Source organism: Mastigoproctus giganteus, chromosome 6 (genome assembly GCF_048544385.1).
Source record: "Mastigoproctus giganteus isolate SK-2022 chromosome 6, ASM4854438v1, whole genome shotgun sequence".
Taxonomy (NCBI): domain Eukaryota; kingdom Metazoa; phylum Arthropoda; class Arachnida; order Uropygi; family Thelyphonidae; genus Mastigoproctus; species Mastigoproctus giganteus.
Window position 1 is genome coordinate 175,621,642 of NC_143580.1, and position 20,398 is coordinate 175,642,039.

At 39.1% G+C, this 20,398-nt stretch overlaps 1 protein-coding gene across 1 annotated transcript in view; it reads left to right on the plus strand.

Moving 5' to 3' along the window:
- The window catches only part of LOC150084765 (cilia- and flagella-associated protein 61), a 135,221-nt gene that overhangs the window by 63,453 nt on the left and 51,370 nt on the right, over window positions 1-20,398 (plus strand). Inside the window, exon 3 of the mRNA XM_090375522.1 lies at window positions 3,436-3,484. Coding sequence (XP_090231648.1) covers window positions 3,436-3,484 — 49 coding nt within the window. The remainder of the gene's footprint in view (window positions 1-3,435; window positions 3,485-20,398) is intronic.

Below are 20,398 nucleotides of genomic sequence, written 5' to 3' on the forward strand. Positions count from 1 at the left end.
AATGCACTAGTACAGTTCAACAGACGTTATCTAAGGGGTTCTTTTTGATTTATGTCAGGATTTTGTGGTTTCAGACAATTGCAAGGCCACTGATATGCATTTGGTAATCCATTCAAAGTGTCTAAGTTCCCTGATTACAAGATCTGTTACAAAGATTATGATTGCTGCAATGGAAAAAGGGTGGAAGGGGGAACTTGGAGCATCTTGGAGATTTCATCTATATAACTCTATCCCGATATGAGCTAACTATAGTTAGGGAAAATGGCGGAGGAATAGCAGGAAGATGAGGATTTGAGTATCCAGATTTCTTCTTTGAAGTAATTTATTTGGGTGGGTGTGGGGGGGGGGGTTCACTCTCTCCATGTTTCTGTGAATTGGCTGTAATGATTAGATAATATGAAGAATCTCTCTAAATTCTGTGTAGTTCAAGTACAGTTGAACCACTACAAGAATGAATGAAAGATTACTATCAGGCAGTCTATTTTAGAAGTGAAGGAATTTTTGAAGTAGAAAGCCAGCCACTGCAGATATTAAATTTGCTGTTTTATAATAAAACAGTAATGTTAATAAAAAGATATAAAGTGAACAATACTGAAATGCTTTGTAATAATGGTAACTTTGCAGTAATAACAGCTAGTTTTCTGGGGCTTACGGTTTTTGTAATAATAAAACTTTAAATTCTGGAAAAAGTAGCCCATACTTCAAGAGGCAAAGAACTGAAAATTACCAAAGACAACAGTTACTCTTTTTGACTAATTAGGTACTACACCAAGAATACCTTTACTTCTAAAATAGACTGCACTGATGTGCCTGATCTTGAGCTCATTCTCTTTACAGTATAACTGCATGTTGGGATTACTGAGATAATTATGTCATATGTCTCAGATTCCCTTTTCTGGCATTTTTACTATGCTCATTAAGTCTTATAAAGAGTTATCTCATTGATTGCTTGCACTTGCATGTGACATGATGAACAGAATCCCTTTGGTATGGAGGGAAGGGGGATTTTCTCTATGGTGTGGATGTTGAGTATCCAAGTGTGACCCAATTTAGTTATTCACCTAAGCCTGGGTTGATTGTGAGGTGATATTTCACTTGGACATGGGGAACCTCTCCCTGGTTTTGTTGGAGATGTCACTTATGAAAAAGAGGGAATAGTAATTGTTCTGCAGGAAATGGTAGCAGACTTTGGGGTGAGGCTCCTGATGAGTCTCCTTTTGGTTTCAGCCTCTTTACTGGAGGGGAAAAAAAAAATCCCTTGAAACTGAAAATGTCCCTGCTTTGCAGAAAGTTCTACAAGTTATAAAATATCAAAAACAGAAATTAGCATAAGGTAGATTGTGCATAATCTCTGTGTCAGCCTTTATTTTGGCTTCTGAGAGGTGATCATAGGTTAAGTTTCTACTATTCCAACAAATATTAGTGCAAATTTTTATTTACTTCAAACAAATACAGTTTTAAAACAAACTATAAAAATAGTAGGTAAATTGACACTTGATAGTATTACAAAATTGACAAAATAAGGATGTTGCCACACAACTTACAAAACTTTATATTATATACAGGGTGTCTCAAAAATATTGGTACAAACATTTAGGGGAGGTAAGTAACATCTAAAGGAATGTGAATCACATAGGAACCCATAACCAGAAACGTCACGGGAAAGTAGTAGCAGGCGCCTCCGTAGCCAGGTGGGCAGGAGCAGCAGTGCGTAGCACACGCTTCTTGATTAGACCGGGGTTTGAGCCCGTAACTACCAAATATGGAGGATGCGGAAAGGTCAGGGAATGACCACCGCATATCCCCTGAGCAATATGGCCTTAGTTGCTAATGCTCCTAAAAACCAAATAACAACAACAAAGTAGTAGCAGAGGCACAAGAAGCAGAAATGACACAAGACAATAATTAGTGGCAAACATTTATTTGACATAATATTAACAATGGAGTGCGAGATGGATGCATTTCATGATGTTACAACAGATGCTTGAAGGTTCCACCATGAGACGCGATGCATGCGTGACACTGATGCAGCATGGATTGGTGGACACAGTCGAACACACCTGGAGTTTTTTTAACAGTAGCAGCAGCGCAGACGAGTCTCACCACTAGATCCATTTCCATCTCCACAGGTGATTCATACACGATAGAATTGAGGGCCCCACAGAAAGAAATCCAGGCTCGATAAATCAGATGAGCGTGGGGGCCACGGGTCCACCACGGCCAATCCATCGACGCCCAACACACCTGTTCAAATGGTCACGAACACACCTTCCATAATGGGCAGGCGCCCCATCATGTCGAAACCAAATGTTGCATCTCACATTTACTGGAACATCGTCAAGTAACCCTGGTTGAACTTGTTCAAGAAAGATCCGATATTTAGCAGAGTTCATGCGGGATGGTAACAAATATGGGCTGACTAAGCAGTCACCGACCATACCTGCCCACACATTTATTGGGAAGCGATGTTGTGCCGCATGGGAGCGCACATCGCGTGGGTTGTCGTGAGCCCACACATGAGCATTGTGCTGATTGAATAAGCCTTCCCGAGTGAAATAAGCCTCATCCGTGAACAAAACATAGGCTGGAAAATTCAAGTCTTGAACACTTTCTTGGAGAAACCACTATGCAAAAGCCACACATGCAGGATGATCTTGGGGAAGCAGTAACTGAACCCTTTGGAGATGAAAGGGGTGTAAGGAAACATGCCAGACATGCTGTACACTGCAACGAGACGCTCCTAAGACAGAGGCAACGGTACGTGTGCTGGTAGTAGGATTATTCTGGATAGCATTCAACACACTTTCTTACATGGTGGGAGTTCGTGTCGAATGTGGTTTGCCCTCACTACTGTTACCTCTAAATGACCCATAATTGCACAAATTTTGATGCACACACGCAAACAAATGGTGGTCTGGTACATGTCTGCCTGGGAAGCGTTCTCCATAAATTCGTTGAGCGGCTCGTCCATTACCCTCTGCTAATCCATACACTAGGTGCATGTCTGCCAGCTCACAGTTCGTATATCAATACATGCTCTTCATGCGGCGACTACTGCTTGAATGAGTAAACCAGAAATTTTTCCCTCTTGCGAACTGATGAATAGCGCCGTGTACCGACTTACGGTGACGTTTCCGGTTATGGGTTCCTATGCGATTCACATTCCTTTAGATGTTACCTACCTCCCCTAAACGTTTGTACCAATATTTTTGAGACACTCTGTATATATGTAATGTATAAATTCCACTACTTTATTCTTTAAAATGTCAAATAAAGTTGGCATTTGGAAGTTTCTCCAAGTGCAGAATTAAGTTGAACAGAATGAAAGAAATAAGCTGTATATTCAATGTGTTAATATTAATTTTTCTTTAAGGTTATTTGCATTTTTTCTATACATTCTAAATTTAAATGGTTAATATGTCATAATTGTTTCAGGTCATCTTTTATTGTAATAAGAAAGATGTTCCTTATGCAACTTTCAGAGGTATGTTCATTAATTTTCTAATTGCAAAATATACTTTAGCATTAGCAGTGGCATATGATACAAGAAAGCAAGCTTATACAGCATCAGCCATGCTGTAAAAACCCCACTTAAATTTGTGGGAAGGAGCAGCAGCAGCAGCAGTGCGTAGCACACGCTTCTTGATTAGACCGGGGTTCGAGCCCGTAACCACCAAATACGGAGTATGCGGAAAGGTCAAGGAATGACCACAGCATAACCTGGAGCAATATGGCCTTAGTTGCTAATGCTCCTAAAAACCAAATAACAAATAGTAGTGGCATGTGATGCAAGAAAGCAAGTGTATGATCTTATGCGGCATCAGCCAAAAAAAAAAAAAAAAAATTTTTTTACAAAAGAAATCCCTCCAAATGCCTGTCCAGTTCCTCCTGAAATTTATTCAGTCTATCAACTTCCACAACAACAGATGGAACTTTGTTCCAGCAATCAACTACTCGCTGGCTAAGGGCAAATTTCTGCACATCTGTTCTGCAACTGTCTTTCCTCAATTTGAATTTATGCCCCCTGAGGTTCATAACTTTCTTGGTAGGAGCAGAGCACCCCTTTGTTCCCCTCACCAATGTCATTGCCATTCTCTGTATCCATTCCAGCAGCTCTACATTCTTTCTGAAATGAGACCTCCAAACCTGTATGCAGTATTCAAGGTGTGTCCTGATCATTGTCTTATACAAAGGGATAATTGTTCCCTTATCCCTGCTAGCAGAGTTCCTGTATATAACATTGACAAGACCCTATGAGCTGTTCTGACAGCCTGTTTGCATTGCTCTGAAAGCTTCATATCTGATGGCACAATTGCCCCCAGGTCTTTTACATTCTCCACTAACCTAAGTGTGTTACGACACAGTTGGTACGTTACTCTGAGGTTACTGCTACTCGTATGCAGTACTTAGTATTTGTCAATGTTAAACTTCAGTTGCCACCTCTCAGCCCATCTGCTCAACTTTTCTAGATCCTGTTGCAGCTGCATACCATTGTTACTGTCATTAACAACCATACTTAGTACTGAATAAATATTTATTGCTATAATATATACTGTACAGATAAATTTATCATGCTCTAAAGTTTGTTGCTATCCTCGTAACTAGTGGCAAACTTTATAATTCTAAGATAGAATTATGTTAAGTTAAGATATAATTTGAATAGGTTTAAAATGCAGTTATAATACTATTCCAGTACCATACATTTGATTGTTTGGCATCTGATTTTGGATGATGAGAAAATCAGTTGTCATATTCTTGAGTTTGTCTATCCTGTTAATTTTAATGGTTAGTTTCAACATTTTGTAGCTTATTGCCAATTTATTTTATGTATGCATTGCTAACGGTTTATTGCTGACAATTGACCTTGAGTAGATTAATTAGTTATAAGGAATCAAAATCAGAAAATGTATGCATTTTCTTCAGTCTAGTAAGGCAAGTTCTGTGAAGTGGAGTGCCTTGTCCCTTACTGTTATTAAAGTTGTAATCAGAAGGGATGGACAAAGTGACTGTTTTTTGGGTTTTTTTTTTGGGGGGGGGGGTTTGCTGATACTGTATAAGTGTGTGTGTGTGTGTGTGTGTGTGTGTGTGTGTGTGTGTGTGTGTGTGTGTGTGTGTGTGTGTGTGTGTGTGGAATAAAAGCATAGCCTATTTGTAAAGGGTTATGTACAAGATAAAAATGTACTTTTCCTTGACTAACACAGGGATATGCTTTAATGAATTTATTTTTTAACCTTATTGCTTCTCATCAAGATTTGTCTTAACATAAGCCATATTTTGTATGTAAAGGCCACAGATATTAAGGTTCAAGGGCCATTTATCACTGTTCTCACATTTCATGATTATCATAACACATTCACAGTTTATTAGGCACACCCTCATCATCCAAGAAATCAACTACTCCATCAAAGATGGTATCATATATCTGCATCAGACTATATAAAGCAAGTAGTCAGATTAAGTGAACAGTGAATGAGAAAAAAATCCAGCCAGTGGTGTCCTGTGGCCAGAGAGAGCTTTTGGATGTGAGAGGATAAAAGGAATTGTGCAGTCTAACAAACAGGATACAATCAGTCAATGACAATGCAGTAGAACAGTGGTGTGAAGAGGGGTACAAATCAGAAAATAAAATTCATCAGGACCTGTCATGGAAGAAGTGTGCAATACATGATCTCATAGGTTCCACCCTTATCAGCCAAAAGCAAGCAACTGTGGGTACAGCAGGCATGAAAAAACTGACACTGGACACTTGATAAGTGGGGGGGGGGGGAATGTCACCAGGTCTCACAAATCTTGTTTCCAGTTATTCTATGCTGATGATAGAACCAAAATATTGCAACAGCAGTATGAATCATGGACCATCATGATACATATCAACATATCAACAGTGCAGGTAGCAGTGGAAGTCTGTTGGTGTGGGCAGTGTTTTAGTAGTAGTATTAGTAGAGGCATTTGATGCAAGAAAGCAAGCTTATGCAGCATCAGCCAAAAAAAAAAAAAAAAAAAAACCCACTTCCACTTCACCCCTCTGTTCGTTCAAAATACCTGTCCAGCTGAGCCTTAAACTTATTTAGGCTATCAACCTCCACCACAAGGGATGGAAGTCTGTTCCACCAACCAACCACCCGCTGGCTAAAGGCAAATTTCCGCACGTCCATCCTACATCTGTCTTTCCTCAATTTGAATCCATGCCCTCTCAGGTGATTTTTCTGAGCTAGAGGAAGAATCCCATCAGCATTGAGCATGCTTAAACCATTCAAGGCCTTATACACCTCTATCAGATCACCTCCCTGGTGCCTAGTCTCCAGACACTGTAATTTGCAAAACTTAAGCCTTTCTTCGTAAGAGCACCCCTCTGTTCCATTCACTAATCTTGTTGCCCTTCTCTGTACTCGTTCCAGCAGCTCTACATCCTTCTTGAAATGAGGCCTCCAGACCTGTATACAGTACTCTAGGTGTGGCCTCACCATTGCCTTATACAATGGAATAATCACCTCCTTATCCCTGCTGGAAAAATTCCTGTATATCATTGACAATACTCCATGAGCTACTCTTGCAGCCCGTCTGCACTGCTCAGAGAACTTCATATCTGCCTGCACAACCACCCCCCAGGTCCCTTTCATCCTCTACCACTGTCAGTGTAGTACCACAGAGTTGATACGTTGCTCTAGGGTTGCTGTTTCCCATGAGTAGTACTTTACATTTGTCAATGTTAAACTTCATTTGCCACCTCTCAGCCCATCTGCGCAACCTTTCCAGATCCTGTTGCAGCAGCATAGTGTCAGTAGCGTCCTTGACAACCCTGCCAACCTTTGTATCGTCTGCAAACTTGGACATTAAGCTTGATATACCACCATCAATATCATTTATAAATACAGGAAACAATAATGGACCCAACACTGAGCCCTGAGGGACTCCACGAATAACATTAGTCCACGATGAGCAGTGTCCATTGATTACCACTCTCTGTCTTCTCCCCCTCAAACACCCCCTTATCCATAGCAGCAATTTGCCTCCAATGTCACACTGCTCCAATTTGTGTAGCAGTCTTCCATGTGCAACAGTATCAAAAGTTGCCTCCTTTAATATAACTGGATAGATCCCATCCACCCCGGGTGCCTTTCTTGTGCTTATCTTCAACAGTTTCTCCTCCACTTTACTCCCAGTTATTTCAAGATTCTGTAGCTTACTGCTAGAGTTGAATACACCTCTGGCATTCCCCTTGATGAAAAACTCCTCATGTGTGAATGTCGATGCAAAATATTCATTTAGTTTGTTAGCTACCTGAGCAGGATCATGAACAGTTGACCCATCAATATCAAGTGGACCAATCTGATTCATCCCCTTCCTTCTAGAGTTTACATAAGTAAAGAACTCTTTGCTGTTTTTCTTTGCATCCCTTGCCAAGGATTTCTCGTAATCTGCCTTTATGTTGTTAATGTGACTATTCACCAACTTTGATTTAAGCTGCATATCAAAAACCAACTGTAGCAAACAACAGAAAATGAAGACATTCACTAGCAAACCTTAGCAATTTGATTACCATGCATTCAGAATAAAACACAATAATATAAAAAAAAAATCTAAAAGCCCTTACATCTCAACAATGGTACCTGGGCCATGTCTACATATTTCAGCTGTATCTCTGACTTTCTGTCAATGTAGATGTAACTAAAATAAATAAATGTTCATACATCCATCTATCATTTGTTTTTCTGATGCCAAACAAGGAGCAGCTGCAGAAAGAATGGGACATGAAGATACTGCAATGGTCATAGCTTATTTGAACATTATTGCTGACCATGTGCATCTCTATACTTTCTTTCTTTTTTTTTTTAACCTCATTTTTACAGAAAATAGCCAAAATTGGAAGAAACAAAAGCAATATACAATGAGATATGAAAATATAAAGATAAAACCATCCAGTGCCTTAGAAGACATCACAATCCCTAGACAACAGCCGATTAAAGCTATCAGTGCACTATTACTATTACTACTATTACCTCTGGAATTGATGGGGTTCCACATTTATAATCAAATGCTTTTCATCTTAGAACTACTACAAGAATGCTGTCCTCCACCAGAACTTCTCCCAATAGTGTATGGTGTGGAACCCATACGTAAGATTTAGTCTTCATCATAAGTCAATCACAACTTGCTCGTTTCACTACCTTATGCCTGCTTAAGGCTCTGAAGAAAACATGGTTACCTATTCTGACAAAACAGCTTCTATCAGACAGGCCTCTACAAATCCACTGTGCAATAGAAAATCATTCTGCTATGACCAGCATGTTCTTGATTCTAACTATAATTCTCAGTGCAGTTCAAGACAATGCCAAACTGCTGTCACCTACCTCATCTTCAAATCTGCTTTTGACGTTAGCATTCTTCCTAGTGTGTCAGAAAGATTTTCACAGAAGAAGCATTTCCACATTTCTGGAAAAACACTCATTCTTGCAGTCTTTACTCTGCATTGGAGAAATCAGTTCCTCACCTATGACATTAACACAACTGCCCTACAAGGTGAAGTACAGTATTGTCAAGCCTGCTATTTATGGCTCGGCTTGTTTTCCTGGTAGTTGAAGGATGATCAAGCTGCTATGCAGATGAAATCAAGCTAATTGCACATATTAGCCCTGAAGATAATATGAATTATATCACAGCTAGTCTTTCTGATAAACTAAATAATGTTTCAGCATACCTTCACCAATTTGGACTATATCTCAATCCAGCAGAATCAGCACAAATGACTTTTCCCTCAAACCAGTACTGCCTGTTATTCCACTGGTGTATAATGATACTTTGATCCCTAACATGTTCACTCACCCCCATCTTGGGGACATTTTCAACATTAAACTGAACTTTCACAAACATTTAAATGCTCTTTACCTCAAAGTGGTCAAACTTAGATGGCAATCTAAGCAGCATTTCCACTATGTTAGGGATCTTAACATCACAAGGAAGTACATCAAAATGGTTGTCTACTTGGCTTCTGCAGCCCCACATTCCTTAAATAATTGTATTCATCAGAATATTAGATGCTTAAGCGAGTGGCCCACAAACATGGTTTGCCCTCTGTCAAAAGTACCCCAGTCTTTCCACAATTCTTAAAAATATCATGGCTAAGCCACTTAATATCTGAGTGGAGTTTCAGTATCTCATGGAGCATACTTCAGTACCTAATCAATGGGAAAGTGTTCACCAGAAAATCCCACCAAACACTAAAAAAAAAGTTGCATTGGCCAACAGATTCCTTCCTTCCTTCTAAGACCGTTATAATCATCTTTATAACCTTTTATGACTTGCATTCACCTTTATGAAAGCAAAATCCCTTCCATTTACCTTGACAGTAGTTATAGCTTTAAGAACAAGGGTTGTGTCATAACTGGTGCCTCTTGGATGGCAAATTTTTTTGTAATTGAATTAGCATCATGCAGTTTCATATATTGCTAGCATAAATATTAAGACATAAACATGCTAAAATAAAAGTTTTCATCTTTTACACATCTAAAGTTAAGAACAGTCAAACTGTTCAATTCAGGAGAAAACTCTGCTGTTGAGATTCATGAAAAATTGAGGAAAATATACCTACAAGATGCTGTTAATGTTGGCAATGTTCATAGATGGCTCACATGTTTTAAAGGAGTCATGTTTCTGACCAGCCAAAGAACCAGAAGACCAGTCTGTATGCATTGAAGAAAATGCTAACATTTTAAATGAAATAATTCAAAAAGACAGGATAACATCCATATGTGCAATGATGCAAGCACTGGGGTTTTCAAAGAGAATTGTATTAAATACTTTCAACACATTAGATTTTAGAAATATATGCTAAAATGGGTACCCAAGCTGCTAACAAGAGAAATTAAAATCTCCATGCAGGAGATCTGCCAAGACCTCTTGACAGAGTGCAGGTCATGGGGTTTTGTCAATGATATATAGGAATTTTGCTAGCAGGGAAAAGGAGGTGATTATCCCTCTGTATAAGGCAATGGTCAGGCCACGCCTTGAGTACTGCGTACAGGTCTGGAGGCCTCATTTTAGGAAGGATGTAGATTTACTTGAGCGTGTATAGAGAAGGGCAACAAGATTGGTGAGGGGAATGAAGGGATCCTCTTACCAAGAGAGGCTTAAGTTCTGCAAATTGAAATGGCTGGAGACTAGGCACCTGCGCAGTGATCTGATTGAGGTGTATAAGGCCTTGAATGGGTTGAGCACGCTGAATTCCAATGGGATCCTTCCACTTGTTCAGATTATGAACCTAAGGGGGCATAAATTCAAATTAAGAAAAGACAGATGTAGAATAGATGTGCGGAAATTTGCCTTTAGCCAGCAGGTGGTTAATTGCTGGAACAAACTTCCATCTGTTGTTGTGGAAGTTGATAGGTTGAATAAATTTAAGGAGGAACTGGACAGGCATTTGGAGGGAATGGTGTGATTTTTTTTTTTTTTTTTTTTTTTGGCTGATGCTGCATAAGCTCATACACTTGCTTTATTGCATCACACGCCACTACTACTACTACTACTACTACTACTACTACTACTTTCAAGATTGTTTTAAAGGCTTGATGACAGGTTATGAAACCTGGATCTTCTGATCTATGGAATGAATACATCCATCATCTCCAGTGAAGTTGAATACTATGAATTGACAGTTCTATTGACTTTGCTGGGGCATTTGATTTACTCTGGTAGCCTAATCACACACCCTCTCTGTGAATAAAGGATGCCGGCAAGGTTCAATCCTTGGCCCTTTCTTCTGAAACATTGTTCTGGATGAATTTCTGGCCTTGGATCTAGACCCGGGTGGAAAACCTAGCCTTTGCAGATGACTTGATTCTCCTTGTAAAGGGTAACACATGAGTGGTTATTGAATCTCACTTGGTTGGTTCAAAAGGCCATTTTTAAGCATTCTCTACATACACTATAGAATCTGTCAAGAGGAAGAGCTATCTTCCTGCAAGCATTCCAGAATTAGCAAATCTTTCCTCAAGCCGTGACTCCTCAACAAGCAAGATAAGTGTTTGAATCTATAACTGTGTCTACACCAAGTATTGATTCAGGACTGTAAATACAGTCATATACTATACTTAGCCTGCACCTCTGCTATGCTTACCAGGACCTCAGAAAGTTTCAGTTAGACTTGTTTTCCTGGAATGACACCTTTCCTGGATTTTACCTTTACCAGTTAGAGACTGCTGACCCTGGAACCCTTGCCCTGGGTGGGATATTCTGATGCTCATGATAATACTCAATGTGAAAACCAAAAACTTTACAGTTAGTCCTCACTTCCACAGAGCGAGAACTCTTTAGACGGATATTAATCCCAGACTTTACCTCTACCAAACTGAAACCACTAATCCCAGAGCTCCTGCCCAGTGGGATACCTCCATGAAATTTTGAACATGGGAATTAAAAATTCAACTGTTGGCCTTCACCACCGCCATAGGGTGAAAAGAACTCTGCTAAACCTAGAACTCTTCAGGTTAGAATCACTGTATGCTTCCAGACTTCTGCTGATCCCCATCTTGGTGAGGCCATTCTCATTCTGACTGGCCCATGGAACCCTTCCATAGCAGGATTTAAAAATTTCTAATCTCAGGCTCTCTGGGGATCTCAAATTGCCTGGTAAATTTGCTGGATCTTGTGTTGTGCTGCTGACACCACCCAAGCATGAGATATCTCATCACTGCTAACCTCCTGATCTTATGAGGTAGATTATAGAATGCATAATCGTCCGCTTTCAAACTTTCCCTCCAGAATTGGGTATCTATGCTGCCGATGCCAATCAAGTGTAGAATCAGTCTTCTTTATCACCTTCTGGCTCATTCCCAAGTAGAAATTTTGTTCCAATCCAAGCAAGACAGCAATCTGCAGACACAAGGCTTAGTGTAAGATCTATAAACTTGCAAACTCTCAGCCTTGGGAATAGGAAGACAGTGCTGACCTAGGTTGACCTCTTCCAAGTCTGGGTGGGCCAATCCTACTGTCCAACTTGGGACTTCCCTGATACCTTCACTCTTCATTGGGAAACCTCCCCATCTTTCTTTCCTCTTTCACCATCCTTGATCCTTTCCTTACTGAAATCTTGTATTTCAGAAGGATTATCTTCAGTGACTTTTAGCACTGAGGGCATCCAAGTTAGAGTAAGAGTAGCTGACCTGCCTCCTCATTGCAGGGATGGGCACTAGGGGGCCAGTCAGTCCAGGTGATCACTGTCCCTCAGTGTCATAGTTGTCAGCAAACATAAGCTAACACTATACAGAATGGAAACTTCACTATGTACACACTACTGGCCTTGGTTTATGGGGTGCCTCTGTAGCCAGGTGGGCAGGAGCAGCAGTGCGTAGCACACGCTTCTTGATTACACCGGGGTTCGAGCCCATGCCCACCAAATACGGAGGATGCAGAAAGGTCAAGGAATGACCACTGCATATCCCCGGAGCAATATGACCCTAGTTGCTAATGCTCCTAAAAAAAAAAAAAAAAAAAAAGAAAGGGAAAAGGAACCTTGGTTTATGTCTATTATGTCTACAGTGGAAATGGAAAAACCCTGGATCCCACAATACATAAAAAACATGATATGGCCTTTCTGTAATCTATGTGGATAGCACAGTGGTTATAATCAGTCCTCCCTGCACTGGGTGGGAAAGGCCTTGGTTCAAACCTTATTAATGATGCAAAAAACTTTGATGGGCGTTTTCACTCCTTGGTCTCAGGTGAGTATGATATGGATTTTCTCTACTGAAACTTGGGTTTTTCATCTAGAAAAACAGGCAAACTGACCAGAATAATTTACAGACAATTCTCAATAACATTGAAACTACCTGAATTGACATTATCAATAGAGTTCTTAATTTTCTTTTGCTTACCAACAATCCAAATGATGATCTTCCTATTCATCACCAACTCCTTGACTTCTATTGCTCAGTTTTCACAAGTATGTTCATTATATTGTTGCCAAAATGCGGAACATTAGTTGTTCTGGTTTAGGCTGTTTAGTTGGTACTTTTATTAAGTTCTTACAACTCTCTTTAATACTTAAACTAATTCCTAAATCTCCTGTTACATTCACTGTCAAAACACACAAGCCAATTACACTTTCAGCTATTTTAGAGAAGGTGTTAGAGCCCATTCTTGCCATGAGAATGTCTGCTGTTTTCGTCAAAAAATATCTTATCTCCTGATCAGTTTGATCTCTTCACTGGGCATGGTACCAAAGAGGCTCTGGTTGGACTTTCTCATATATGTATTAATCAGAATAAGTAAGTGTTAGCTATTTTTGTCAATTTAACTTCTGCTTTTGATGTATTAGGGTGTCCTAATTCCCTTTTTCATCTTAGGTTTGCTGATTATTCTCTTTGCTTGTATAATACTCTCAGAAGTTACTTTAAAGATCATTCTGTAATTGTTTTTTCAGGTTCACATCAGCTAATACAGTGCCAGGTTAAGGCACAGGCTAACAGGGCAATTGCCCAAAGCACCATTCTTACAGGGACTCCAGAAGCTGATTATACTTCAGGGTCTCTGCCCTTATTCAGATTTCTAGGATATGCAAAGGGGCACCAAAATAATCATTCTGCCCGGGTGCAGAATACCTTAGTCCGGCCCTTAGCTAATATGTTTTATTTCCCAAGGCTGCTCTCAAGACCCCCATGTCAATTCATTGAATTGATATGGAGGGCTTGAAGGCAGCCTTGGGAAATTGATCAATTCATTAAACAACAGTTTGGGTGCATGAGAATCTGCTGTATGTGACAGTTCGGTGCATGACAGTTCAGCATAAGAGACAATTTGATGAATGATATTCCATTGTATGTGACAATTTAGTAAGTGATATTTTGCTATATGTGATAGTTTGGTGTATATGCATTGTATATGTATGTACACTATATGTATTTAGTGTATCACACAGAAATCAAAAATTAATAAAATCAGTGAAGTAAAAGGTTTAGGAAACAAGAGAAATTTTGGCAATTTAGAAAGGAATGCGGACATTTAGAAAAAGAAAATAATATATTTTTTGTCCATTTATTTTTTATAAAAGGATTCATGCCGAACCTTCTTAGAGGTAGGCTAGAAAGTGAGTTTGTGCCTATTCCGGCATGACTGTTCATATTGTAACACCTTTAATCCAGAGAAGATATATTTTTTTTGTTAACATACTCGCCAGGAGCTTTTTTTTTTCCAGGAGCATGTGGTTGAGGGTTGGGAAGCTAGAAAAAAAATTACGGGGTGCACAAAAACCAGGTGAAAGGAACAGAAATGAAGATTATCACTGTGGAGGTTGTTAAAGCTGTTGTTGTTGTTATTTGGTTTTTAAGAGCATTAGCAACTAAGGCCATATTGCTCCAGGATATGCGGTGGTCATTCCCTGACCTTTCCGCATCCTTCGTATTTGGTGGTGGTGACGGGCTCGAACCCCAGTCTAATCAAGAAGTGTGTGCTACGCACTGCTGCTCCTTCCCACCTGGCTACGGAGGCGCCCAATTGTTAAAGCCATACACTGTTTTTTTTAGTAACATAGCTGAGGTTTAGTTTAGTTTTTTAGTTGAGGGTTGTGAGACCAGAATAAACTTATTTACACAGAAATAACAAGAAAGGAAGGGAAAGTTAATGGAGGTAGATTCTTTTAATTTTATGGAGAACTCTGAAAGCCTGCGCTAGTTTAGCAACATGGATTTGTAAGTGTTTGGAAACTACAAGAAATTTATTGACTGATGCAAAAAAAAAAAAAGTTATCAGGCTGCTCCTTTTTTTCTTTTTTTTTTTTTTTTTTTTTTTTTTTGAGATTGATGAAGTCTGTTGTTCTAGAAGGTTGGGAATTCAGAGAAGAAAAACTTATTAATAGAGAAACTACAAGAAAGCAAAGTTGCTGAAGTGTTCACTTCTTTTTTCCTTTTTTTGGCCATTGCTGTTTGTTTGTTGTTATTTGGTTTTTAGGAGCATTAGCAACTAAGGCCATATTGCTCCGGGATATGCGGTGGTCATTCCCTGACCTTTCTGCATTTTCCGTATTTGGTGGTGACGGGCTCGAACCCCGGTCTAATCAAGAAGCGTGTGCTACGCACTGCTCCTTTCCACCTGGCTACGGAGGCGCTTTGGCCATTGCATTATTCAAGCAGCAGCATAATTTGGTTGACAGAGTTGGGATGACACAGAAAAAAGAAGAGAGGAGAAAATGAGCTTGACAGGTTTTTTTTTTTTTGTTTTTTTTTTTTTTTTTTTTGTTTTAAGCCTGTCGATGTTAATATTGTTTCAATAGTAGGACTGATTGAGGGTTGGAAAACCAGAAAAAAAAATTATAAGCAAAATAAAAAAAAAAAAGAAATGAAGATGACCACTGTGTAAAAGTTGTTGAAGTGGTATGCTAGTTTTGTAACATGGATTGGTTGAGGGGAAAAGAGAAGGAACTTAGTGATACAGAAACCAGAAGGAAAATAAATGAAGTGAAAATGATTGTTTTTTTTTTTTTTTTTTGCAAAGTTGAGAAGCCAGAAGAAACTCACTTATACAGATACCAGAAGAGAGAAACACTAACGATGACAAATATTTCTGGAAGGGAATAAGGAAGACAGTGCTCCTATACAACAGAAATAGGCAAATAATAAAACAACAAGTGGATGCTGGTTGGTTTTCCTATGTGTTTGGATGCCATATCAGAAGAACAGTGCAGCTGAAAATAACTGTAGCAGATAGCAGAGACATAGTATTGGGGGTCAAGCAGCACCAGTGGTTGCTGCGAACTCTGCTATTTATTACGTTTTTTCAAAACTTAATTCTGTTATTACATTTTTTTCAAAACTTAATTCTGAGGTAATTATAACAATTAATCTAACTTATATTAAAGTTTATAAGATAAAACTAATTCGTGTTAAAAAAATATTAACTGCTAATTTTCTAGGAAGTTAAGGTACATTTACTTTCTTCCTTTTTTTTTTCTTCATGTTGCAGTAAAAAAATCCATATTATCTTGGTCATGGGGAAGGGGAACTATATTCCCCTTTATCCCAGGGGTTGGCAACCTGTGGCTCTTTCAACATGTAACTGCAGCTCTTTAACTTTTAGCCTACAGGTACAACAAGCTATGTATTTCAGCAAGCAAATATTTTCGAACATGAACTATAGTAAAAAGAAATCTCTTTAACTTTTAGCCTACATGTACAACAAGCTATGTATTTTCAGCAAGCAAATATTTTCGAACATGAACTATAGTAAAAATAAATCAAGAAACTGTCTGATTAATGCAAGTCTCTCAGCATGTTTCAAGATGAAAATTACAGCATACTCGTCTGATGTTGAGAGACTCGCTCAAGAAGTTCAGCAGCAAAATTCACATTAATTCATACCTAATTTGATGTTCGTTACGTTTTTTCAGTATTAATAAATAATATTTCAAAAAAATATATTTTTTTAATAAAACACCTTCCCACTATTCCATTTCTTAAAAAACTCCCCTCCTCATCCCAGCCTGAACTGAGGTGCGACTCTTCAGATTTTTTTTTTTTTTTTTTAATTAAATCAAAAATGACTTTTCACTCAAAAAAGGTTGCCGACCCCTACTTTATCCCCTACCTGGGACTGCCACTGAACACTGTCCTCACCACACTGAATGGAAAATAGTCAGCCACATGATGAAAGTTTTGTGGGCTTTTTCAAACATGACTGAGTTAGTCTGTCTCAGGAAAGGGTTGCATGGTTTTTCCTACCAGAAACTCAGGTTTTTTTGTCCAGCAAATGTATCATAAAAAAGGCTAAAGCTGTGGAAGAGAAGGCCCAGTGAGTGACTGAGCCACCTGTATTTTTTGATTTGCTATAGTTATAATAAAGACAAAAACAAACAGCAATATTTGCTACCATGCTTGAGAAATTGATTGAATTTCTCAAGAGTACACTAGTAAAATCACTATGTCATGTAAATTGATAAAGATTGCACTTACCTTGTTATAATTATTCCTTTAGAAGAATAATATTTTTTTTTTCCTGAAGCACATTCTTTGATACTCTTTCTGATGCAGTATGAGGCATGCATTTAAAATTGACATTTATTGTGACTGTGTATATTATCATTTATTCACATATTTACTCACTATTATTTGCAATTTAATACTTTAACTGCCTTATAGTCATTATGAATGTTTATAGATTTATATAAATATGTTCCATTGTTTGAGCTTAATATTTAATGAAATATACTCTTCCAAAACTGAGCCACTAGGTATACCTCTCTAAAATCTGGCACCTCTAAATCCTTGGGTGTGCCAGATTTTAGAGAGTTTACTGTATATCGATATATACTGTAATACATATGATTATTTTGGACAATGAAATATCACTGAAATTGATGTATGGGTTTGGATACTTGACATGAATGAAATTATTATATCATACTTTTTATCGGCACCCACTGAAGTACTCAGGCAGCAAAATAAATAAATTTTCAGTACATCCATATATTGGTTGCAATATATCAGATAGAGGAATTTTTATTACCATATGATGAGTTTGTTATTATTATTTCACCCCCTGACGGATTCCAGTACTGAATAGGATTATTTCTTTCCTGTCTTAGTCATTGTGACTGTGTACTTCCTAATCTTTTCCACTGATTTTCTAGGTGTTAGGCATTGCTGATCAGGTAGGTTGCCATTTACTCATAGACATGACCAGGTCGGGTCTGACCTGGTTGTGTCTATGAGTGTACTCTGTCCTGATCGCTGCAGGATGATCACTTGGGGGGGGGGGGGGGGGCCTTGGCTGTGTTTCCTGTAGATTCTGGCGTTGATTACATGGTTCCAGATGTTGAACATATTGCTGCTAGGTTCTTATGGAAACTCTTTGTCACCATGCCAGTGGTTGACACAATAATTAGGATGCCATTACTTGTTCCACCGTCGCCAGGTGGGAAGGAGCAGCAGTGCGTAGCACACACTTTTTGATTAGACCGGGGTTCGAGCCCGTCACCACCAAATACGGAGGATGCGGAAATGTCAGGGAATGACCACCGCATATCCCGAGCAATATGGCCTTAGTTGCTAATGCTCCTAATAACAACAACCTAATAATAACTTGTTCCACATGGGAAATTTCTTTGGCTTCCTGTCTTCAGTCTGTGTACTTCCTGATCTTTTCCTCGTAGGTTTTCTGGTGGCCATTTCTTGTTGATGAGGGTTATATCTGGTTTGATTTGCAAGATTGTCTTGTCCGTTATTATGCTGCGATCCCAGTATCATTTTTGAGGTGGGATCTCTAGTACTGCCTGTGATTCATAATTGTAATGTGGTACACTTTCTTTAATCAACTGGTATTTTTGCGCTAACTTCTGGTGTTTTATCCTGGTGACCTGGCCATATCTATGCGTGTACTCCATCTGAGTGATAAACCTGCATCCTGCAGTGATGTGCTGGATTGTTTCTGGGGCCAGGTGGCATCATTGACATGTGTCATCTGTCACTCCAGAGTCTTTGACAATGTATTTCCCAGTGATCATCTAGAATAGCAAGCATGAATCCTTTAGTCTCAAGGAAGTGCCTCTCACTCATGAGCTGTGCATTGGAAGCCACCATATCTGTGTAGTCTTCATGGAGTTCATTTTAGTGTCTGACGTGCAGTGCCTTCTTTGCCCATCTTTCTGTCTTTGTTTCTTATGTCTATAGGCCACAGGTGCCAAGCAATTGTGACTGAGAAATTTCTCTGTACCATTACTACGATTTCCAAAAGCGATTTATAGTTATTTTATTTTCTTGACATTAATAAATCTATTCATTTAATAACAGCTCTTTTTACAAAAGCACTTGTACAGAGCAAGAAAGGAAAGGCACCTTTCTTTATTTTTCTTACTTCTATTACTAACACTTACTACTTTAAGATTGGTCACACCAGGCACTGCTCCTGCCTCCCCGTGGCGGATCTGGAAACCTTGGCAGAAAAGCTAATCTGCCAAGGGCCAAAAGAAGCAAACATGGATCAAAATGTGTTTCCACCTCTAGAGCCAACAATCTCTTGGTCAGAGTTAGATATTGAACATGACACATCGCAATCCAAGAGGTTGAAAACCACTTCCTCAGTGACAGATTTTCCTGCATTTCTTATAATGCACTCTCTTGCAGATCAACCTCTCAGTAAGCTCTCTTCGTTCCTTATCCAGAAACACCTGGAAAGTCTTGCAGGATCTCCTAAGACAGTCAAGAGACTGCAATCAGGGGATCTACTATCGGAGACAATAAACCGTGGACATTCGGAAAAACTACTAAAACTTACGAATTTTGCTGGAATTCCAGTAAAGGTTTCTCCACATGCAACCATAAATACATCCAAAGGTGTTATATCCAGCTGGGATCTATTGAATGTCGCGGAAGAGGAGTTAACGCAAGAGCTTCAAGATCAAAATGTCATTGCAGTGAAAAAGATTATGACTAAAAAAGACATACCTACAAGGAATATTATTCTCACTTTCAATACGTCAAATCTATCATCATCGATAAAAGCAAGCTATCTACTCTGCCACATTAGGCCCTACATACCTAATCCATTGAGATGTTTTAAGTGCCAAAAGTATGGCTACTCTCAAACGGCATGCAGAGGAAACCAAGTTTGCCCCAATTGTGGGTCCTCTGATCACACTCAAAGTGATTGCTCAGCAAAAGAAATGGCTTGCCCCAACTGTAAAGGCAACTATCCTGCTTATTCAAGGACATGCTACAAATGGAAAACTGAAAAGAAAATTGTGAAATATAAGATTTAAAATAAAGTAAGTGTTCAAGAAGCAAGGAAAGTAATTGCTCCCAGTATGACTAAGCATTCATACTCCAGTATTGTGCAAAAATATCAATCAGTGGCCACCCAAACTGATGTTACAGTCCCTTCAAACACTTCAATCTCTGACTGGGCTTGTGCTGTTCTCTCTCAGCAACAGTCCAATATCCATAATCAATTGAACCAGATAAATAATACTGCACTTACAGTACAGCTACATCTCCTTCTCCTCCCCCAGTGCACCTCCGTAACCAGGTGGGCACGAGCAGCAGTGCATAGCACATGCTTCTTGATTAGACCAGGGTTCGAGCCCATGACCACCAAATACGGAGGATGCGGAAAGGTCAGGGAATGACCACTGCATATCCCCGGAGCAATATGGCCTTAGTTGCTAATGCTCCTAAAAACCAAATAACAACAACATCCTCCCCCAATGATTGCTTCTACATCAAACAATCGAAGCTCACATTTAAAAAAGGTATCCAAGAAACATCTATGGATACAATTGACTCATTCAGACAGGAAGAACTGATCCTAGAAATATATTCAGAAGAAGAAATGGACACCGGTCTGCCATTCTCAAAAAAAGACAAACCAAAGCCTGAACATCACAAGCCAGTCACATTAAAAAAACAGTCAGATACAG